The sequence below is a fragment of the Podarcis muralis genome, chromosome 10 (genome assembly GCF_964188315.1).
Source record: "Podarcis muralis chromosome 10, rPodMur119.hap1.1, whole genome shotgun sequence".
NCBI lineage: Eukaryota > Metazoa > Chordata > Lepidosauria > Squamata > Lacertidae > Podarcis > Podarcis muralis.
The window spans coordinates 7,095,670-7,120,045 of record NC_135664.1 but is presented as its reverse complement, the minus strand read 5'-3'; the positions used below and the strand labels follow the sequence as shown (position 1 = coordinate 7,120,045).

The 24,376-nt window shown below is 39.7% G+C and overlaps 1 protein-coding gene across 3 annotated transcripts in view; it reads left to right on the top strand.

Annotated features, from left to right (window-relative positions):
- The window catches only part of ORC5 (origin recognition complex subunit 5), a 64,809-nt gene extending 40,920 nt beyond the window's left edge, over positions 1-23,889 (top strand). For all 3 annotated transcript variants that reach the window (XM_028745870.2, XM_077935777.1, XM_028745869.2), the window contains 2 exons: positions 19,142-19,254; positions 23,355-23,889. In XM_028745870.2, coding sequence (XP_028601703.2) covers positions 19,142-19,254; positions 23,355-23,400 — 159 coding nt within the window. In that variant the 3' untranslated portion in view covers positions 23,401-23,889. The remainder of the gene's footprint in view (positions 1-19,141; positions 19,255-23,354) is intronic.
- Positions 23,890-24,376: the final 487 nt, after the last annotated feature.

The window sequence follows — 24,376 nt, the reverse complement described above, 5'->3', positions numbered from 1 at the left end:
TCTTTAAATTGTTTTTGCTCTGAGCATTCCTTATAAGTTATGTATCTGCTGTTCAAATTTGATTATACCTTTTTTATCTTAGTAAAACTATTTTAAGTGTCATCTAAGACTGTGTATCTTGACCTGAGATATGTGACTGAGAGGCAGTCCAGGGGGAAATATAAATTAGATCCAGACATAGTGATTTCTGGGCCTAGGAACAATTTATTTCACATGCAAATATTTCTCTAGGGTACATGGGTTTGCTCATTTCTTGGTTTAGTAACTCTGTCCTTCATTACTTGCTTGAGTCATTACTTAAACTCTTTCCTTGTTGAATTTCACACTAAAAAATAGAAGTAGTCAAAGTTGGCCTTATAATGGTCTTTGAATTATTGTGGAGGACCTTGAGTTTCTTGTTTGTTGGGCATTGTAAGTTCAATGCTGAGATCATGGGAATGCATAACTGAGTTTGAGACTGGGGAATAATTTTATTTATTCTGTTTTTAAAAGTATGTACCACTCATGTAAAATATTGAGGCAGTGTACAACACACTGCGGGTGGCACTGTGGGTTAAACCATAGAGACTAGGACTTGCCGATCAGAAGGTTGGCGGTTCGAATCCCCGCAACGGGGTGAGCTCCCGTTGCTTGGTCCCTGCTCCTGCCAACCTAGCAGTTTGAAAGCACACCAAAAAGTGCAAGTAGATAAATAGGTACTGCTCTGGCGAGAAGTTAAATGGCATTGCCGTGCGCTGCTCTGGTTCGCCAGAAGCAGCTTAGTCATGCTGGCCACACGACCCGGAAGCTGTACTCCGGCTTCCTTGGCCAGTAAAGCAAGATGAGCGCCGCAACCCCAGAGTCGGCCCCGACTGGACCTAATGGTCAGGGGTCCCTTTACCTTACAACACAAAATATTCTAAAAAACAGGGGGGGAAACACAAGATCATCGCAGAAATCTTTAGCTTATTTCCTCCCAGGATCCTTCGGATTATTTTTGGGATATAGCAAATAGATCTCAGGCAGAAGGCTGATGATACTGATCTGTGACCATTGAAAGTGGAGAAGATACAGATTCTTAGTATTTATACCAGGTTAATCCAAACCAGATGCTTCAAATTACTTGACAGTTGCAGGGACAATGCTTAGCGTTTCCTTTGGTGCCTGGAGGAGATTTGAGAACTGAGTGACCACAGTCTCATTTCCTCACCAGACTAGGACTCAATCTCAGTCTTTGAGGTTCTTGGTGTCAAAACCAAATACCTGCTAGGAATAATTGGGGCATAAGTTAAAACCTCATATTCTACCCAAATGCAGCAAGGTTTTGTTGCCTTTCTTTAACGTTCTTAAAATTTAGTATTCTGTTTGGCCTCTATCTCTGTCACCCTGCCCAAATGCGTATACAGTGGTACCTCTGAATGCGAACGGAATCCGTTCCAGAGCCCCGTTCGCATCCTGAGTAGAACGTAACACGCGACTGCGCGGGTCGCGTTTCGCCGCTTCTGCACATGCGCGTGACGTCATTTTGAGTGTCTGCGCATGTGCGAGTGGCGAAACCCAGAAGTAACGCGTTCCGTTACTTCCGGGTCGCCGCAGAGCATAACCTGAAAATGCTCAACCTGAAGCATATTTAACCCGAGGTATGACTATGTGCAATCTTCACTGCCAGTTTTGGGGATTGGTTGTATGGAGACTGGGAAGCCATGAAAATGAAAGACTCAGATCATCGTTTGTACACCCACCCATTGCAAAGTGGGAGGAGGGACCAGTAGCATTATCAGGGCATAGGACACTTTCCTACTAAGCAGAGCTGATGGTACCTTGCAGTCTACAATTTGGCAGTGGAAACAGTTATGACAAAGAGAGGGGAGGTTTATGAGAGCCATGGATAATGCTGGGGGGATTACATTTTTTGAAGCGCTTCACTTCTTGTCCATTGACAAACAAGAGTGTCCTGATATAAAATATCCCTCTTGCATCCCACAGAAACCTCTTCACTGAAGTCCTTTTTATAGCTTGTATTATGCCGCTTACTTGCTGCTTTCTACCACCTGCCAGCTCAGCACCTGCTCCGTTCTGATGTCATGCATCTGAACAATGTGTCCTTCCCAGCTGAGTGTCGATTATGACGGCCTCTGTGTTTACACGGTTAGCGCTCTTCGGCTACATTGTTGGTGATCTTGTCCTGCCACCTAATACAGAATAAATAAGGCAGGTGTCTTTAATGAAAACTCTTCAGCTGTCTAATAGGTCTCTGAGTGCTTATGCTTCCAGTTGATAGATTGGGATTAAAACAAAAACGAAGAACGATGGTGGCCTTCCATCTTCCCTGCGAAGCTTAATGACCTGTTTTTTGTTAGTTCAACTAAAAAGCACTTTTGGTTGTCTCAACAAACATTTTGAGGTTGTAAATCCAAAGGGGTGGAGAAAATTGAGGAACTTCACATTTGGAACAAGTAAATGATTCTGACTCAAAGGAGAACATAACTTTGAATATTGTGAATGTGTCTGGAGGGAGAAGAGGGAAGGTGTTGTAAATATAAATTTTCTGTCACTGGTTTCTGTGATCTCACATAGAATAAATTGGCAAAATGAGCCTCTCAGTTCAGTAGCACAGCCTAATTTATGTAAATTCTCTTCAGAATAGGCATTAACCTTGATCCTTACTTCCTCTGTTCTGCTTTAAATCTTGCCTTTGATACAGTAATTGTAATAAAAACAGAATATTCCATGATTAATTGCCTTTTCCCTTACTCACTTTCATTTCTCTTTCCAATATATTGAGAAACGTGTTATTGATATCCCTCCACCACAGCATTTGGCAATCATTAAGGAGTGGTATTTGTTTAACAAAATTTATGTGACTTTAAAATAGACAGATTAGACAGAGTATTTAGTTTTTAAGCTGCAAAAATCGGCTAGAACACAATAAAAATGTATTAAAATGCCATAAAATACTCATTCCCAGCCAAGTTTTACCATAGAATCAGTAAGATAAATTCCATAACGACCTATTATACACTCTAATTCACATGGATATTTGGTGTTGCTAATGCATAAGAGGTAGTGCAGGGTAATCTTGTTAACCATGCCCCATGATAAATCAGAAATATATTGAGAGAGAGAGAGAGAGAGACTGAGAGACACACACACACACAAATTTCAGAATTATGTTTGTTTGGAGAAAAGGTGTGTTGTGATTGTGAAATTTGTTTTTGTTTTGACCCCCTTACATATGGAGAGACGCTAAGCAAGATGAGATGCCTACAGTGTTTTGGAAAGGGCTGCTTGTTACTGGACAGAACAGTGTCTTTCCACAATAGCAAAAGTAAATATCTTTGATAGTCATAAATATTGAAAACTAGATTGCTTGAACATGCTGCAAAGATCAAGTAACTGGAAGACATAATAAACAGTACTAAATAATGGCCCAGGAAATGACCGTGTTGAGACAACAGGGGTCAGTGTCTTCTGTGATGTCGTGACCAGAGCCTGAGTCAGAAACTAAACTCTAAATGCAATGTTTATGCAACTCAAAAATCAGTTTTTTAGCTGCTGACCCTTTCTCTTTTGTGGTTTTGCACTGATTTCATGGAATTGTGATTTTATATATTGTAAGTATCTTTGACTAGAGGTTTGGAATATAAATGCTCTAAATAAACAAAGAAACAAATAAATATTTGACTATATCTGTTTACATAAAAGGCAGGCTTTAGTTTGTGTGATAAAGGGCCTGTATTTCAGTTTGAGATCGTAAGTGTAGGTTTAGCCTTTTCTTGAATTTATATCTGCTGTAACATAATTATAAATAAAAAGGGGCATATGTTAAACAGCTCTCGATTCAAATTTTAAACATCTGATTTATTAAAATGATCTCTAACCACTGCTGAAATTGCTGTACTTGCACAGAAGTGCTCACTTTCAAGACTTATATGAGGAAGAACTGACGTCTGTCAACCTTGATGGTTATTGTTGGAAACTGAGAGATGTGTTCCTCCCCCCCCCCCCCCCGACTTTAATTTTGCTAGTGAGGAAGTAAATTCAATAGTGAGAGGGAAATGTGCAGAAAGTGTGTGCTGTGCTGAAAGCTACCATTTATAGAAAAATATTAAAAGCAAAGATAGTAAGGTTTTAACTATTGTTGTTGGTAGCATTGTAAACAGGATGGGATTCAATGTATGTGTACAGCTAACCTCTTATTTGTGTGATTGTTTGTTTTACAATAACCTAGGCTTTTTTGTGGGGTTTGCTTTGATAGTCTTGGAAGCTTCATCTTTATGTGTTTTGTAGTATAAAGGTAAAGTGATCCCTGACCATTAGGTCCAGTTGTGGCTGACTCAGGGGTTGCGGTGCTCATCTCCCTTTACTGGCCGAGGGAGTCGGCATACAGCTTCTGGGTCATGTGGCCAGCATGACTAAGCCGCTTCTGGCGAACCAGAGCAGCTCATGGAAACACCGTTTACCTTCCCGCCAGAGTGGTACCTATTTATCTACTTGCACTTTGACATGCTTTCAAACTGCTAGGTTGGCAGGAGCAGGGACCGAGCAACGGGAGCTCACCCCGTCGCAGGGATTCAAACTGCCGAGCTTCTGATCGGCAAGTCCTAAGCTCTGTGGTTTAACCCACAGCACCACCCGCGTCCAGTATATATTAGTTCCAGGGATGGTAGCTTAGTGGCATGCATAAGTTCTCCGATTCAATCGCTGACATTTCCAGTTAAAAGGATCAGATAGCAGTTGGAGGGAGAAATCTCTGCCTGAAACTCTGGAGAATTGCTTCCAGTCAAAGCAGACAGTACTGGGTTACATGGACAAATATTTTGACCTGGTATAAGGCAGCTTTCTATATCCTCCATATATTCAGTACCACATTTCTAGTGAATGATAAGATCCAACAGTCCAAAGGTGAATCAACTTGTCCGACAATTGGAGGGTACCTAAAATCTCTTCTTCATAACAAATGACAGATATTGAGACAGGTGCCCCTTCACAGACCTCAAGTGACAATGTTGCTTCTAGAGGTACGCTCCCAACCTGTATATTTTCATTCTTAATGGGAACTAACTACCCACAGTCTGAATAACTTAAATAGAACCACATAACTCATCATTCTCCAAACATATTTATAAATGCATTGATTTAACACCATAAGTGTTCTTTTCTTGTTTCTTCAGAAAAAATGTGATATGCAAAGACTTGCTATATAAATATAGCAGTTTTCTGCTTGGTTTTTTTAAATAGTATAATTGTTAATATAATAAAAAGGAAAGAATACTAGAAGTTTCAGAAAAAAAACTCATTGCTTTTTGGAGTGTCTCTTTAAAACTCAGAAGTATCCAAATTAAACAAATTCTTGTTTTTCTGCATGTCTTGTGCACAAACAAAGCATTTACAGGTGTCTGAAGAATGACTGCCAGGGAATGTGTCCCATATAGCATTCAAGATTTAAATGTGAATTGGTTGCTGCTCTGCAACACAATCTTTTCAGATGTGCCCACATGTTGACTATTTTATAGTCAGCAAGTATATAAGTAGATATAAGCACAGCTGGATTCCAGGCCTATAATAAACTGCTAGACTGAAGTTTCAGTGAATATTCATATGTATTTCTACTTTATTGTTCCATACTTTATATTCTTTGCATGAATTTTGCCTTAGTTACATGGTGGGGAAAATAACCACATTACTACATCCGGAAGTGCAAATTAAAATAGCATCAAGCAACCTTGTGATTGAGCAGGGGGGAGGGAGAAAGCTTTGCAATAAGTGTTTCAGGGCTATATTCCTGAAAGACATACTTTACTAAGGCCACGCTGCATTTTTTACTATTTCTGTTCTGCTAGCCATTATAAACCATTTCACATGTTCTACAGAAGCGCTCAGGAAAGAGAACATGAACAAAGTACTTATCTCATTTAATCCCCCCCCCCCCCACTTGTGCATGTGGGGATTTGAGTCATAATTGGAATGTCAGTGCAGTGAAGAGAGTGGACGACTGCAGCTTCGGGGGTGAAGTGTTGGAGAGTTACAGCGCCTGTTGTAGTTGAGAGACCAGTACAGGAGAGACATGTTTTGTTACAGCTAGGACAGATAAAGGTGTCCTGTTATGCTCATGCAGGTATACCATGAAGTTTGTTCTTTCTGCACTCCTCCCAGCGGTCATTCCTCCTCTGGTAACTGACTCGTGTGAGTGAAAAGCTGCATAGAAATTGAATGAATGAATGACTGCCTCCAGATACGATGGTCATCTGCAAGGGATTTCCACATGGTGGGGTTAATGTCATGCTTGCAGACATCTTTGTAAGGCACGGTTGGTCTGGAAATAAGGGGTAAAGTCACAAACTCAGTTTGTATGGTGCTTTGCAGAAGTTAGTGGGCATGGCATATGAAGATCAAGTCAATTGAGAAATACAGGAAACGGATGCCTATGGTAGAATTTTAGGAGAGGTTTATTGATTTGTTGACATTTAAGATGGAGAAATGCAAAGGTGTAATGTATGCTAGACTTGATGAGCATTTGTAAAGTATTTTTTTTGAAGGGGAATGTGTTCTAAACAGATGGAATCCCAACAAACCAAGTAGCACCTGAAGAATAGCAACTGTTGAATGAAGTGCGGGTTGAGTTTCATCCCTCTATGTGATAGTAATAACCTGCTTTTGCCAATAAAATAAAATGGAATGGTGGACAACTGATAGCAAGTAGATTGCTTTTCAACAGGCTTTCATTTGAGAGGCTATTCTCAATTGTCTTCCAATTATGTGCTGTGTTTGTGTATTTAAGGAGATGAGGAGGTTAAACTGCTATTAATATTTCATGGCTAATTAGTACAAGCGGGACCAAGAGCTTTACATCACGGAAGGTGGTTATTACTTTAGAAGTGGTTGCTATTAATGTGAACCCCCTGCAGAATACATGTGCACTTTAAGAAAGGTCTGGTTCCTATACCCCTTGCTTGTGCTGATTGTAACAAGGTTGGCTCACCAAGTCCGTTTTTTCCAGTTATAAGGAAAAACACCACATGCAGGTATCACTTCCCTAGGGTTTAGGATGGCACAGACTTCAATAAAATACATAGGCTCAGGCTTGTGGCCATTTGGCCTTGACAGAACTTGCATCTTCCAGCATTTTCTTGGTTGTCCGGCTTCTGTCATAATCTGAATTTCATTTTGGTGAATCTACTTTACACAATGTCTTTCTGCTTCTCTCTGATAAAAAATAATTATTTAATGAGAATTATGCCCAAGTATATCTCTTTGCACCCAGGAGACTCCCTTGAAAGGGAATTTCATGCCCAGATTGGCAAGTGAGACACAAAATCTTAGTTCAGAGTCCCAACCAAGTTCCAGGCCTTAAAGCATTTATTTGCTCTTGCCTTGTGTGTGTTTCAGGGCCAAACAATTTTGTGGTGGTTGCTGATGAAGAATAGTCCTTGCCAGCATATTTAAAACACTCTGTAAGTTTGGCTGGAGTGCTTTTCTTCCTATACACGGGAGTAAAATGAAGAGGTAAAAAGTTTTTGTTCGTTTTGAACGCCCTCCCATCAGATGTCAAGGAAATAAGCAACTATCCTATTTTTAAAAGACATCTGAAGGCAGCCCTGTTTAAGGAAGTTTTTAATATTTAATGCTGTATTGTTTTTAATACTCGATTGAGAGCCGCCCAGAGTGGCTGGGGAAACTCAGCCAGATGGGCGGGGTATAAATTATTATTATTATTATTATGCATTATAAAGTAATGAAAGCTGTATACATTAAGCATGAAGGGTAAGCTGTGCTAGGAGATGGAATAGACCAGACACAGTAGGGGTGTAGGTTCCCACACTAGGGAAGTACACACAGTAATCCTTGTCTTGGAGCTCTTTGTGGATGAAGCCAGGTAACTTTAGGAGACTAATGCACCATGAACTACTGCTGCATGCTACCTACACACATTTCAGTGAGAGTTGTCCAGAATTGGACCTTAATTCTCATAATATGTAACCTATGATAAGTCATATGTCAAAATGTTAGGTTCCTACAGGACTCCTGATGTTTTGGATGCAACATGCTAACTATCTCCACCCCCATCGTTCTGCCCGGACGCTGAGGTCCAGCGCCGAGGGCCTTCTGGCGGTTCCCTCATTGTGAGAAGCAAAGCTACAGGGAACCAGGCAGAGGGCCTTCTTGGTAGTGGCGCCCGCCCTGTGGAACGCCCTCCCATCAGATGTCAAAGAGATAAACAACTACCTGACATTCAGAAGACATCTTAAGGCAGCCCTGTTCAGGGAAGTTTTTAATGTATGACATATTAGTGTATTTTTGGTATTTGTGGAAGCCGCCCAGATGGGCGGGGTACAAATAAATTATTATTATTATTATTATTATTATTATTATTATTATTATTATTATTTTATTTGGAATTTAGTTTAATTAGGTGTCTCTGGCTTCTACAGCTCTGCCTATCTCCATAGAAACGTTCACTTTAACAAGTCATATTGGAAATTCTGATGGTTTTGTAATGGTTTGATATAAAGCTTCTTCTAGGATTTGGGAGGTCTTAACGAATGCCATAAGCAAATGAACTTTGGTGGGTGCCTCCTTTAAAAAAAACAACTCTAGGAAAAATGTTTTCTCCTTCAGTTTCTCTTCTGTTTTCCATGCATGTAAACAGCATCTTTTAAAATATGATTTTACTTAAGAACTGGGTGGATCATTGCCATTTTGCAGTCTGACCTGCAGTTGACCAACCCAGGCAATCTTTGGCTAAGCTGCACTTCAACCAGCAATTTAATTCTCCAGTTGTCTGTCTGGATCACATTGGTTCTAAATTTCTTCCTCTTTGTTTCTTTTTTGGATAGTCATACATACATAACTAACTTATGTGCACATAATGTAATGTATATGTACACGTAATCAGTGTATGCTGATCCATAGGAAAACATTAGGGATGCTGTATGATCAAAAGCATTTTTCCTATTTTTAATTTGTTTTGGAAATATTGAGAGAGGAAATAGCACATGGTAGTTCTTTCTATGTTGAAGTGTCACATTTTAAACAAAGCTCCCACACGGTGTGTGTGTGTCTTCCTGTGATACAGCATTTTTAAAATCTATATTTCAAAACACATAAGCAGCCATCTCTTGTTGGTGTGTGGGTGGTATTGGGTAATTAGGCCTTGTTAATATCTTGCTTCCCTGTGCCAGATTGGATCAATACCCTTTCAACATTTAATTATCATACATTTAAAATAGACAGCAATTAACACATGCTTCTAACACCATTTAGAAAATGAAAGCTGTATACGCTAAGCATAATTTTGCACAAATGTAATTTTGTTTAGAAGTGTGCAGACCTAATATTGAGAAGCATATCCAGTTTTCTATAGTCTTCTAATGATGTCAATATGTCCGTGCTTTAAAGAATGTATGTGGTATAATTACTAGGGGATGCATCATTGGGTTCAGTTAGAGGCTAGGTGAAAATTCTAAAATAAACCATGGCCTGAAATTGAACTTAAAAGCATTCTGCTCCACTTAAGAGTAAAACTCTAAAGTTTAAACATGTATAGCTATTCATGATGGCATGTTACATCTAATATTTGAATCAAAGAGGGATATGTAGCTATTCTCGTCCTTCCATATTGGAAGCTAAACATGCCAAAATGTGTGTATCTGAAGAAGTGTGCATGCACACGAAAGCTCATACCAAGAACTAACTTAGTTGGTCTTTAAGGTGCTACTGGAAGGAATTTTTTTGTTTTGACTATGGCAGACCAACACGGCTACCTATCTGTAACTATGCCAAAATGTGTCACCCTAGTGTGCAGAAGCCATTCAAATCCAACGGCCATTTCCACAACAGTGGTTGCTTTTTCCAGCCTCCATAAATAGTGGAATCCCAATACCACCTTGATATACATACTGTCTCATTAAAGCCAATATGTTATCATGCTGTCATGCATTCTCATTCAAAACTGCATAGTGACAGGTACATAGGCTTGCATGTGTAAGTTGCCTGTTTTTTGGTGAATGACAGGTGGATTGGGGAGCCTATATAGCCCCTCAGATGTTGGGCTTCTAACTTCCATCAGCCTCATTTCACAGTCAGGGATGGTGGGAGGTTTAGTCTAAGCAACATCTGCAGGGCCACGGTTTCCCACACCTGCACTAAGGTATCTAGACATCAAGTTCTGTAGCGTTAAAGACATTGGCACAGAAAAAATGTATAAGTCCCAGTAACTGGATTCTAGAAACAGTTAAGCATTAACATTACTAAAGCTAAGAGATGTGGATCAGTAATCTGGATGTGAGACCACTGGGAACCGTACATAAGAGCAGAAGATGAATAAAATAAATATTAAACAACAAATCTAAAAGAAATATATAAGCCTCATATGAATCAGTGAGAATATATAAGCAGGTGCAAAATATGAATCTGGATGAGTTAATGTTAACTATCTGAAAATGTTATGAAAATTGGGCTTTCCTCTCAATTTTCAGTGTCTGAAGATATAATGTGGAAAGGAAAGGTTTCATTAGTAAGTGAAAAAGGAGATAATAGTTATGATTTTAAAAATGACAAAGTTTAGTCCTGTTTTCATAATGGTGATACTTTAGAGAGAGAGAAAATGAAGAATAGTAGAAGGGGATACTGGAAGACAATTGATAACTTTACAAATTAGTAATTCATAAAAATCAGGCAAAACACTAGTGGAGGTTTGATTAAACTTTAATCAAGATTGAATCAATCTGGCATCTTTGACCCTGAACCAGTAAATGAAATATCCTTTGTACATTGTGGGTGAGGTATGACCTCTGTTGGTCTCATAAAAAGCAGCCATTTTCATTTGAAGCCTATTTTATACTGAGAACTCAGCGTGCTTTCAGTCCAGTTCTTAAGCCCACCTCTTGGCTAGTAATGGGATGAATATTGTTTACCACACTTTTTAATGAATAATACAATTACTGGAAAGTGTGGTGTGCATCCCCCCCCCCCCCCGTTTTGTATGCCTATGTGAGAATAACAAATTACCTGAAACAATCTTCATGGGTTCCCAAGTTCTGTCTCTGTATGGTGCTTGAAGCTTCAGATAGTTGCTTTTGGTTTTTGTTTTTTGTCATGACTTGCCCTTTGACAGTGTGTTGTCAGAAGACTAGAGTAGGGCATATTACTGTCGGATTTTCAGAGCATCTTATATCGCTGTTATGGCCAAATTATTTCTAGAGTCATAGTGGACAGATTGATGGCACGTACACAACTTTTTTATTCTATTTAATTTCAAGTAGCTAAGCCTGAATTTCAAGGTCTGGGTAGAGCAGCGGTTCTCAACCTGTGGGTCCCCAGATGTTGTTGGACTACAACTCTCATCATCCCTGAGCTCTGGCCTTGCTAGCTAGGGGTGATGGGACTTGTAGTTCAACAACATCTGGGACCCGCAGGTTGAGAAAGGCTGGGGTAGAGGTACTTTCCTGTACTCTGGTGCTGTGTATTAAATGACATACTTTCTTTCCTCTCCTCTTGCCTCCTCGCATGCACCTCTAAGCAGAGAGGAATCTACATTGCATTGAGATGTTTCCTTCCTTTGCAGTTATTTGTTCCACAGCTGCCACATGGCTTAGATGCCATCAACTGGAAATGGGGAGGTACCTCCAAGGGAAGGGGAGTTTACCCCTTTCCAGTACCCACACACCCTCTGTGACACACCTTGCACTTGACAGAATATTTTGCAGTCCTCATTAAAGTTGTGTGTGTTATCAGATTTATCAGTGCAATTCTACATATGTCTGCTCAGAAGGAAGCATTTTCAACAGAGCTTATTCTCAGATAGAATTTAGGTATAGCAGGCATGTCCAACTCCCAAGATACTGTGATCTACTCACAGTATAAAAAGATCGGCTGTGATCTACCCATTGTCATTGCCAGGAATTGTTGAGCATTTTTTAGGGGAGGGTTGACCAAAGTTGTTGAGCTTTTTTGGGGGGGTTACACACAAAGGCAATCAATAACTTGCTACCGCAATCAACCGGTAGATCGTGATCAACCTGTTGGACATTTCTGAGGTATAGGATTGCAGCCTTGTATTTAAGTATTCAGGGGTTTGAATTACTAAGAACTCAAGATTCCAAGTAATCTTTTAAGTGTTGCTTTACTGACAGATCTTAGGCTTTTATATAAGGTATTTTCATATCTGTTCCATATTTCTTAATCCGTAGGATGCCTCGCCAGTGATTGTGAGAAAAAAATATATATTTTAAAAACATATTTTTGTTTTTAGAGAAACAGTCAGTACCACCCCCTCCCCAGCATAAGTTAGCTTTGCTGCTCACTACATAAGTGGATTTTTATGCCAACATAATTTGTGCAAGCATCATTGAATTTAATTCCAAGAGGCTACTTCTGCACATTCTGTCTGAAATGTGTTTTCAAAATGACATCTGGTTTTCAAAGTGCTTTTTGCTACATATTAGTGGTTTTAACATCTGTATGAACTTAAGTACCAGCAGCAGTGGGTTTTGTACACATGCAGCCAAAAGACTAATTTTGCACTGCTTTTTAAAGAGCAATAAAAGCTGAACATAGATGACACTGCAAACAATTGAGAGTTTTAAGATAGTGTAGAATGACTGAAAACATTGAAGACGTGATATTCACAGTAGAGTATGTTTCAGTATGTCTTGGGGGCTCAGAATCATGTTGTAATTAAGTCTAAAAAGATGTTTTTAACCTTTGGAATTAGACAAGTGCATAATATGACAGAGATACACCTAAGAAATTTTAAAACTTCAGGTTGAATCAACTGTTATTTCATGCTGGTACCATATTGTTCCCAATGGTGTTCAGCCTATGTCTTCCCCTGTGGCATATGCTTTCATTCACTTCCTTTCATCAAACGGAGTTACGTGCTCTTTAGGCAATTTTAGTACAGTACATCTGATTTGCTTCTGCTTTCTGCCTGTTTCATGTCTGTTCTGGGGTTTGTGGGCTGCTCCATAAGAGATCTTGTGACAGTGATTTGCCTTAAATTATTGGTCTTCAATTGGTGGGTCTCAATCTGATTCAAAGTGTTGTGGCCTGATCCAAATTGGTTGCAACAAGAGCCCTGCCACTGTGCAAATATATAGTAAATGATTAAGAAATGAGTCCCCAAATGTATGTTTGGGTTAAAAGTGAGTTCTGGGTCTGAAAACGTTGGAGATACCTGCCTTAAATGACCACACAACTTTTCTGTTGTTTGTATTTTATTACAGAATATCAGACAGTTGCTCTGTGCTTGTAACTCTGTAACTTATTTATAGGTCTCCCAATGCCATTCTTCACTTAAGTTATGTATAGCTCTCCTGTCAGTCAGCCAGCTCCCTCTTCTCTTTTATCTTTTTGAAAAAAACAATAATCTGTGATGTATTTATTTGTTTTCCCAGGATTCAAATGTGGCAGATAAAGGAATGATATATTAAAGAACTAAAACTATGTGTGAACATAACAGAATGTAAAATCTAGAGCATAGGAGTTTTGTGATATCAACTCTGGTTCATGTCTATACTTTTGTTGTATCAGTATTTAACCGTGGCTATATGCAGATTTCATCCCAAGCCATGGTTTAGAGCTGCTTGCCTCGATTTGTTTTTCCATCTGTTCAGCACCCAGCTTCATAAACCCACTCCTGTCTCTTGAGAATGAGCAAGTCTTATCTCTATAGTACCATCTTTCGTAACAGACCAACAGCAGTAACTGTGGTTTGTGCTTTGAGATATAACATCAAACTACAGCTAGCACCAACAATTGTTTGATTTCCTTCTCTGGAAGCCCCTTGCAAAGTTTATGTGGTGACTTAGGTCTGGTTTGGATAGCTTTGCCCATGCTCAGTCTTCGTGCTGCCCCTTCATACACTGTAATAAGACAACAAATCTTCCATTAATCATAGTTTCTAGTTAGGTCAAAACTAGGAAACCATGGTTACTAGATGTGAACAAGCCGGGAGCTTAAGCCACATTCTCTGTATTTTAATCAATGCATACCCAAATTTGTTTATCTGTATTTGTTTGTTAGATACGAAACCAGGCCTTCTCAGCTGTTCACTCTTTTATGCTCGCCAAATAATGTTGGATTTTCATGCTGGCAATGAACACGAAGCACCTCTGCCTATAATTTTTCTTCCACAGTGGTTATTTGACTGGATTACATTTCCAATTGAAAACTCAACAGCCATTTACTGTGCAAGCCAGTGCCTCTTCTTTCATTAGTAGTCCCAACACTATTTTCTTTCCCTCCTTAAGGCATGTTTCTCATACTTGCATTTCATGAATGAGAAATCTCTATATATTAAGTATATAATATTCTAGTTATTTGCTGCTTAAAGATTCTTTATTTTAAACATATATATATATATATCTAAGGTTATACCATTTTAAAGCTATTTTCAAGTCTGTCCTTGTAGATAGATGTGTGTTATGGTATACCGTGACAATGAAATACTGTGAGTATAGTATATGACACAAAGGAAAAACAGCTCTGTAACAATTGAGACTTTGGGAGTTTATTTCCCCTACCAAGGGGCACAGTTAGTTTGACATTGCATTTATCATTTTCCTAATGTAGTACAATGTTTTTTCTCTGAGCCATTTCCTCTTGAATTTTGGATAGATTTCCCCCACGAGATTAGTTTCCCAATCTTCAGATGGGATTCAGATCTGCCCAACTTTGGGTGCAAGAAGCAGAGCTGAAGGAACATGGCTGCTGATAATACCGCATACTAATTTTATGCAGTATTTTAGCTACTGAGGACATGTTCAATTGCTCATTCCCAGGACTATATCCATAGTGGGTTTGGTTTGAACCGCAGCCTCACGTTTCCCCTTTTTCTTACCCTTCTCCCTTATTGTGGGTAGAATGTCACAGGTGAAGCTTGAGATTTTGTGTTGATTTGACAGCACATGATTACTTAATGCACCCTGAATCCTTTGGGTAAGCTTGGACTATGATAAATCTTCAGTATGGTAAACAGATATGGCATTAATTGGGATGTGTTACTTTTTTCCTACCTTTCACAGAAGTTCCATCCATTACAGCAAATCATAAAGAAACCTACCAGTTTTGCTCAGAAGGGGAAAGACTGATTTGCTTCATTAACATGGTGGGTGGGTGGGTGGTGTATGTGTGTTTGTGTGTGTGTGTGTGTGTGTGAGTCGGGGGGAGAAGGAGAGAGAGAACGAACAGGGCATGAGATACTTTTTCATGTATGAATTACCTTGAGTTCTTATTACTCCAGAATGGCGTGAATCAAACCAGGTGACTAGGGCTGCAGTTTACCCAGATAAGTAACCTTGTCTGTAAGCGATGGCCAAAGTCTTTGTATCTACTCTACCATGTTATGCTTAAAACGTTAATCAGAAATTTCATATCCAGGTTTGACACCATTTCAGATTTATAGCCGTAAGATTTAGGGAGCAATTTTACAATACTGACCTTCTGTTCCATTTTACTGCATTTGGAGAAAAGAAGAGGAAATTTGTCACAGTCTCCCCGTCCCCCGTCCCCCATTGTTGTTAACAGAGTGGCTGGCACATTTGTAATGCAACAGCAAGGTCATTTTTGAATCTGCATTCTCCATAATATTTAGATGGGTCCAACTCCAAGTCATCTAAGCTGGTGTGTTTGCTGGGAGCTTTTATGAGCCTCATGCCATTCCTGCTGTGGAATATGACCTATTTTCATCGGTAGTCGCAGAGTGTAAGAGGCCAGCTGCAAGCATACCCTGCAAAAATGATTAGCCAATAATGGTGCACTGGGGTGTAAAAGAGCAGTTGTAATAACAGATTACTCCATTATGCTTCATCGTTGACTGAATAAGGGCCTGAGTGAATGAAGAGTAATTTTCCTCTTTAACTTTAGGGGTTCAAAATACCTTTTTTTAAATAGAAAAAGTAACCCTATGAAATTTAGGAGGCATACAAGAAAATTTCTGTAGTAAAAGTAATTTCTGAAAAGCAGTCTGGGCCCATTTCTGTCTGTTTTCCTTTACTAAAGCGCCAGGCATACATCATTAGTTGTGTTCTGTGGACAATTGTTTTGTAAACTTGTAGAGATTTGTTGCTGTAAATAAGCAAAATAATTTAAAATGTGACTATCCAGACTTGTAAGATTATATATAGCAAAAACCAGCAGAGTACAACACAGTCCCACATTAGTAAAAGCATCTTAACAGTTTAATTGGTGAACATTATAATGCACACATACAATCACTTTGTGGAAACATCACTAAAAGGTTGAGGTGACCAAGTTGAGGTGACCTTGTACCACCTGTGTGGTAATACTGCTGTTCCCAAGCCCTATAGAACAAGCCTGGAGGAAATTAGATATATTTATACCCTGTTGACATTAGTGTTACTCAAATTAGCTGTCACTAACTTGTCCCATTTACTCTTAAATGCAGCTAACTTTTCTTGGATTGGATAAGTCACAATTTTATTTTAGGTTGCTGCTTCTCATACTAATCTGATCTTCGTGGTGGCCTTCCCCTCCCCATTTTAAAACGTTCATCTAGGTGAGTTGTCAGACTTCGTTGAGCATGATCCACTATATGTAAAAAATATGTTAATGGATAATCTATAGCACTTTAATTAAATTTGTCTTCGTAACAATGCAATCTGCACACATTGAGAGAAAACTATATTTCAGAAATGGCAGTTAATATGATATTTGTGCAAGACAAACTGGAGGCAAGAACCATCAATGGGTTATTTTGAAGGAATTTTCTCTGATATTTGTGGATGTTAATCTAAAAGGGGGAGTAAGCCATAGTTTTCCCCATAGCACGTTATCCAATTCACTTCAAAGATCCATCTCCCCAACAGATTTCAGAGGAATAGGGTGGGGACTGAAGGTCTACTAGCAAAGAGTGGATAAAAGAGACGAGTCCTCTGCACATTACAGATCTAACCAAACCGTCAAGTGAACTCAGATTCCTGGTGCCAACCTCCTTCACCTCAGACATACTTTTAAAGAGAGTAGCTGCAAAACATTTAACCACTTTAGGAACATATCTGATTTAGCTTCCGTTTATTGCCTCCAAACAATAAAAAAAAAATTAAGTTCTATAAAGTTCTGTTACAACCCACCCTGCGTCAGGGACTGGCTGGATGACAAGAAATGGTGGGAAGTACCAGCTGGGGAAACCCCAGAGGAGAAAGGCTCAGAGCTGGGGGTTGGTGGTGGGACACTGTGGAAAGGTCAGGGGAGAGGATTGGGAGGAGGTGCTGGATGCTGAAGGGGCAACAGGGTTTAGTGAGCAGGAAGAGCCTGTGGCAGGGAGCAGTGCAGATTCTGAGGCTGAAGCAGAGGAGGGGGTCAAAAGACTGCTGAAGAATCCAGGGAATCTCCCTCTCCTGCTGTAACAAGCTCCCTCCCTCCCTGGTCTCCAAGAAGGTGCAGGTTAATGAGGAGAGCGCAACAGAGATCAAAGGTGGGCAGACACAGTTTGAGAAACATCCAGGTGAAGAGGAGTCTTAGAAAGGTTGGAAGACCTTCAGTCCTGGCAACTGCTCCATAGGGGCTAAGATCCGCTGGGAAGTGTTGCTGAGTTGTATGCCGTTTCCTTGAATAAAAAATTTCACTGACAATGGAGCTCTGCTTCTTCGTGCTGACCTGTGTCTCATTCCAGCCCTGACGCCCTGGGGCCTTAGGGTGAAGGCAAGCAATAAATTGTAATAATAATGCACTGTGTACATTACTCAGGCTGTGTCAGAAAATATACAATACTATACTATCATATCTAGATGGGTCATTGAGGCCAGCCTGTACAACTTGTGACCTACAAACGCAGCAGTCACATTGTGTGACCAGCCTGAGGTCAAGAAACCACTTCTGTTTGCTGGCGGTTGGCTGCTGCCTTGGTCATAACTAGGTGGTGAATCACGGTCTTACATGTAGAAGACGGAAGGGTCAGTCCCTGGCATCCCCACTAAAAAGGGTCCAGCCAGACCTGTATGGCTGTATAACTTAAAATTTCTGTGCTTTTTGGTGCATTTGTGGATTCGTGTGTGGCTTAATTTATCTCCTTAAAAGAAACCTCTTCTTTGATCCTAAATAATTTTCCATTAGCTGAATGAATGACTGGTTTAAAATGAGAATTTTCAAACATAATTTTAGGAATGGGGGTTCTTCTCAAATTAAGCGAAAGAGACCCTGACAATATATTTGAATACTTGGCATTATTGACGTTTCTCATTTTGGCAGTTTAGATTACAGTTTGAAGGAACACAAAAATGGTAAGAAGATACTGCCAAAAGAAGGAAGATAATGTAAAGAAATTGGCAACCTTTTATTGAACGTGGAAAAGCAAATTTTTCACTTAACTGTAAAAAATAAAACAAGTTGTACTTTAACATGTCTAAATGTGCTTCATTTCTGTTTTCTACAAATGAAATACGCTCAAAACAAAACAAAAGATAGGAGACATAGGGTGTTTGCACCTGAAAACAAAACTTATAGCCACTATACTGTAGCTGTCAGTTCTTAAACAGAATTTTCTGATATCTTACTAAATTATAACACTTACCAAGTCATTTCTCCATGCCAGCTAATAGGACAAATGGTTTTGATTGGACATGATGCGTCTGTCTTGGTGTGACTTTGCCTACATCACGCTTCCTCAACCTCGGCCCTCCAGTTGTTTTGAGACTACAATTCCCATCATCCCTGACCACTGGTCCTGCTAGCTAGGGATCATGGGAGTTGTAGGCCAAAAACATCTGGAGGGCCGAGGTTGAGGAAGCCTGGCCTACATCTTACAACTAGGGGAACAGGTAATAACAGGCTGTGGGAGAGGCAGCTTGGAGTACAGTGCTGGTTTGTGCCACAGCCAGGGCAATGGCACTCTTGCCAACAAAATCCTCCTTGTGGCATCCACGCCATAGGATGCACACAATGCTGGAGCAGCTAGGACTCTAGAATTTTAACTCCTTAGGGTTTTAGTCAATTCTGTATTTTATTGTTTGTTTCAGTGAATTGAGTTTTACATTTGCTGACCATCTTTGTCTCTCCAGTCTAAACTTGGTTTAGACCTGAGCAGGTGCTTTATTGTGTAAAACCGGCTAGCCAGTTGGAAAGGTATGTTGTTAATGTAGTGAAGGCTGCCCTGATTAACATAAAGCCAATTAATGTTTCTCCCCCCGTTTTCTTTTTCTAGATCACTTCCCTTGTGACGCTACAGCTCCTCTCATTAGTAGGCCACGATGACCAGCTCAATGGACCAAGATACAAATGCAGTGTTTCTCTAGATTTTATCAGATCCATTTCGAGGTAAGCTGCATTCACGGCCTTCTTATGCTACTTGAACAAATTCTCAAAATAGAAATATATATATATTTCCCAGCCATTCACAGGAAAGTGCATCTTAGGATGGCGGAGGGTGAATAAAAACCGGCTGCAAAATAAGTAAATGAAAGTGATTGTAAATCTCGCAGTAAAGTGAAGTGCAAACATGCACCATTTGTGTGACCTTCCAAGCAAAATTCAGCTCAGTAGCTGTGCCTGACATGTGCTTGGCAAAACAACAAGCAGGCCAAAGGTGTATTCCCCTCCTTAGCTTCATGACATGGCTGCCGGAATACATTTAGCTTGGTGGGTCACACCTGCCATAGGCCAGTGACCTTGTTGTATTGCTGTAGGACTGCAACACCCACCATGCTGGCTGGGGCTGGGGGAAGTTCTGAGTCCCAACAATATTTGGAGGGCCCCAGATTCCTCATCCTTGCTCTGGAGGATCTGTTATATTGAGTTTGCTCATTTGTTTGCATTTACACAGAGCACTGCAGTTGTAACTGATACTTTCTGTCCGGGGTGATAACCTGCCGCCCAACAATTTCTAGAGGTCTCAATATCTAGTTAGCCACCTTGCTTTATGGAATGTCATAAAATAATAAGGCAGGGCCGTGTCTGAAGGACATGGTCGTGTAAATTAGGTAAGGGGAATGCCAGACAGAGGAAGTGAGAAGGAGAAGTAAAGGAATGAAAGTCAGCAAATGAAGTTTACATTTCTTAGGCTTCATTTCACTTACAGATACCAACTAAGGGGTTGCTAATGTGTCCCTCCAAGCAAATGAAGCAGCTTTTCAAGAGAGATAGGTATCAAAAGGATCCCCGCCACCACCCTTGTTTGAGACAAACCACGGCCCATATTCATACAACACAACAAGACATAGCGTGGCTAGTTTGAGCTGTGCGAGCACGAAAGTGGCAAGAGATAGGCATTCGTGAAATAATTTAGGAGAAACTGACTTACCATGATGGTCAAATGAGGATGTAGGTTTTGCAGTGATGGCAGTTATCCGTTACTTTTATTTATAAACTTAGATTTCATTTGGAGTGAAAACCTCTTTCCTCTGCTTCTGCTAATATTTTTCATGCTGTACAAAGCTTAGGAAATGTTGAGGCAGAATGTTGTTTTCCTAGCCCTTTGCTTATTTGTTGCCTGCCACAAATGATTAGTCCTTCCGCTTCATTCAAAATTAGCTTAGCTAAGAATGAGAAATTGTACATAGAAAAATCACCCGATTTATATTAGTTTAGGGTTCACCATTGGAAACCCTTTAAATGTAGACTTGACTTTGAAGAAAATAAAAGAACAAGATTTGCATAATGTTCAATCAGAATGCTAGAATATCTACTTTCCAATATGTTTTTATTACTTCGAGAATTCATTTTTTAAAATCAAAATCCCAAAGGATTTCAGAAACAATGTTTAAATGTCTTATCCCACATTTAAATTACCCACAAATTGTATTTATACTGCATCTCTTGGGTACTTCAAGAGGTACTTCATTAAGTAGGGATATCCTTGGTCTGTCCTTAGCCTATGGTTGGATTTTGTTTCCTGTTTTGGAAGCAAGAGATTAAAACCATTTTGAATCACAACTTGCAAATATGTAACAGTGGTTTTCTTTTTGCAATAGCAAAGCAGAGTGAAGTAGAAAGGCCGTTCTATTTGGACTGAGGGAAAGGTAGTGGATGGGTAGAAAGGGTTAAAAAAAGGAGGAATGATCCGTTTATGGGAAATCATCTTATATTGAAATTACTAGTTAAGTTTCTATATCATTGACTGTTTTCTCTTTCTCTTAGCAATGGTCAAGGGTGATGGTCTAACCACTTTGGAGGGCCATAGAGGCTTTCTATTATTTTACCTCCTAACATACACTTCATTCTGCTGTACCAGTTCCTTGGAAACAGAAGGGCTCCTCCAGTAGCTTATACTTTTCACTTTCTGCGGAGGGGTCAGTCCTGATTAGGTGCAGCTGTACTCTCCACTGATGTAAATTGGAAAGTGTACAACTGCTTTGTAGTAGATCCTTTAAGGCTATGTCCTGATTCAAAACTGTGACTACATGGAGAGTTGTATTTCTTTCATTTTTTTTAATGATCTTCTGGATTCTTAATCTTCAAAAATGAGTTGCTTTTGACTTGGTGGGGAAGTTCAGTGTGGAGTTGCTTCTCTTATACAGTTAGGTTTCTCCTACACTAGTGCAAGTGGCTAGCATATGAAATGTCAGTTAATTGGACAAAACATCTTACGGAGTCATTATTGGTGCTAGTTAGGCCAAATGATTGATTGTGGTGTTTGTGTAGCAAGCTTAACCTTTGCCAGTGAATATAGTTTTAAGCCTCTGTAATGAAGGTCTAACATGTTAACCACGAGATGGCATTTATCTTTAAAATGTATAATGTGCTAATTAAGTGCATACCTTTTAAGTATTGTAATAGGCTAGATAATATTTGACACTTCCATGTACTCTGGATCATACTTCCTTAGAGATGATGAATAAAAGCATGGATTTGAAAATTGTGTATGAGCTAGACCCAACTCCCTTGGCAAATAAGAGATCCAATTAGTCTTTAGAATTCCAATTTCAGTTACTTTATGCAAAACACATTATTTCTAAAATTGTTTCATTTTTGTCATACCTTGTAATTTTTCTCATTTTTATATAAAAGGAAACCCCAGTGCAAGAATGTTAATACAATACATCAGAATGTATTTGGAAAGGAGGAAAAATGAATTCTGTGTTTTACTCCCTTGGTGTATAATTCTTTATTCTAACAAAGCACAAAAATACATTCAAATCTTCTGTCCTATTGAGTATTCTTGGATTGTTCAAGTTTAGTTAAAAAGCATGGGTCAACTACTGTCAAGAAAGAAAGAATGCAGACTGCAAATTAGTACAGATGAAGGAGTTATGCCATACATAATGCTGAAACAGGTGGTTTGGACGAATAACAGAATGTTCAATAGCAGACAAGATTGCCGCTTTGCATTTCCAAACAGTGTGCCATGTTTACTAGAGTTGGTTTTTAATTTTTTTTTAAAAAAAACCTCTCTTTTATTCTTGAGCTAAATTTGTTTTAAAGCTTCAGTGCTGAGAATGAGCAACTTTAAATGTTTGATAGTCTTTGAAAGCTGTGTAACGAGAAGATTCAGGTGCATTCATTCATTCATCTGGGCCGATGGTGTAGCAGCTGGGGCAAGTAGCTGCTGTAAACCACCGAAACAACATACAGTCAAACCTTGGTTGTCAAATGTGATCCGTTCTAGGAGCCCATTCAGCTTCCAAAACATTCGACAACCAAGGCGCCGCTTCCGGTTGGTTGCAAGAGCTTCCTGCACTCAAGCGGAAGCCTCGTCAGACGTTCGGCTTCCGAAAAACATTCAAAAACTGGAGCATTTACCAGAGCATTTATGGAGCCATTCAGGAACCGAGGTTTGACTGTATATGATCTGGACGCATCACATAGAGGCTCAGACGCACAGAACCCTAATTTGTGCATTCTTTCCCCCTTCCTCCTTTCGTCCTCTTCTCTCTCCCTCCACCCTCAAAGCATACAATCAAGATTTGGCACATAGAGGCCTAGATGTGGAGCCTCTCCGTCACAGGATGTATTGTCTATGGGGTGGAGAGTTGGATGATGATGACTACAGATAATAATAAAAATCTTCAAAAAAACAGAAAATACAATAAAAGCAAGTAAACATTAATAGAGTTAAAACTATGTACATATATAAAATCTGTTTAAACATAGAAGTAATTAGAATAAAAGCAGCACAGCTGTTCATTAAAAGCAGTCAGTTCCCAAAAAACTGTTGGAACAAGAAGGTCCTCACCTGCCGGTGGAATGACGGCAAGCAACCAGTTCCTCCACTGTAGAAAAAGCAGTGCTAGAAGTCTGTGAGCCTCGACCTCAATGTTCCAACCTTTAATATTTTAGAACTAGGCCTTGTTACATTCAGAATTCAAACTTCGCAATCTTACTACCATGGAGGTCTCAGTTCAAAGGTGCTCCAGGTGACCTGACCATTCCCAAAGAGGAGTAGAGATTTAAGTAAACTGACATACTATGTTGTTTTACAGGACTGTGAACTTTGACATCATAAAGTACTTGTATGACTTCCTGTGAAGACCATCTGGACACTGGGATGACAACTAAGGCAATTGGTGTTCCTCTATCTACTTTAGCCATCCAGCGAGAGGAGACTTTGGGCTCTATTGGATTTGTCCAAAACAGGTGCTGGCTCAGCATGGGATCTGATGAAAACACGAGTTGGTCTGGATGGATCTGAGCTGAGGACTATTTACCCAAGACCCTGGAGTATTTGGAAAGAACGTGTTAATTATAAACAGCAGGGACCAAGCACAATCTGTTCTGCTCTTAATGATGTTATCTTAACGCTGAAATTGCCTGAAACCCATTTTACTAAGGAGTGTATTTTGTGCTATGATGAAGGTCTCCCCCTGTGCTTTGAACATGGCAGCAGCCTTGTTTGTATGCCCAGTCCTTTCACTTCCTCTCCATGGGAACCTTTTGCATTTGTCTGCCAAAACAGCTCGGTCCTAAGGCCACCTTTTAAGAAATTGGAATAGAAAATACAATAAACTTAAAAACCAAGCTGCTTATCTTTCATTCCTAGATCCTGTCTAGTTATTTGTAGATTCACTATTAGAGCAGATTTATAAATACCATCTATTTTTTCACTAACCACCCAGTTCTTACTGTTGCTTGTTGCAATTACATTCGGACAAGAGTGCACTTTGGCAAATTGCTCTCTTCTCTAAAGATACACTGTCATGTAATATTGGAAAGAATAATAAGCTTATCTAGCCTGGAGAAGAGAGGTAGGAACTCTGGGGCAGCTTCCAGAGTTTTGCTGCACAGGGATCTTCTCTCTGTGGTAAACACATACATCATGAGAAGGAAAACATATCACAATTACCATTAGTCAAATTGTGGATTGTTCTGTAGCTTTTGACACAGTGGTGGCTATCCTTTGGGCCTGGTGGAGTGAAGGGCAGAGCAGCTACTAGCAGGTGGAGCTAGGAGTAGGTGGAACCAGAGCTTACAACAGGCAGAGCTAGGGGCAGGGAGGAGCAGAACA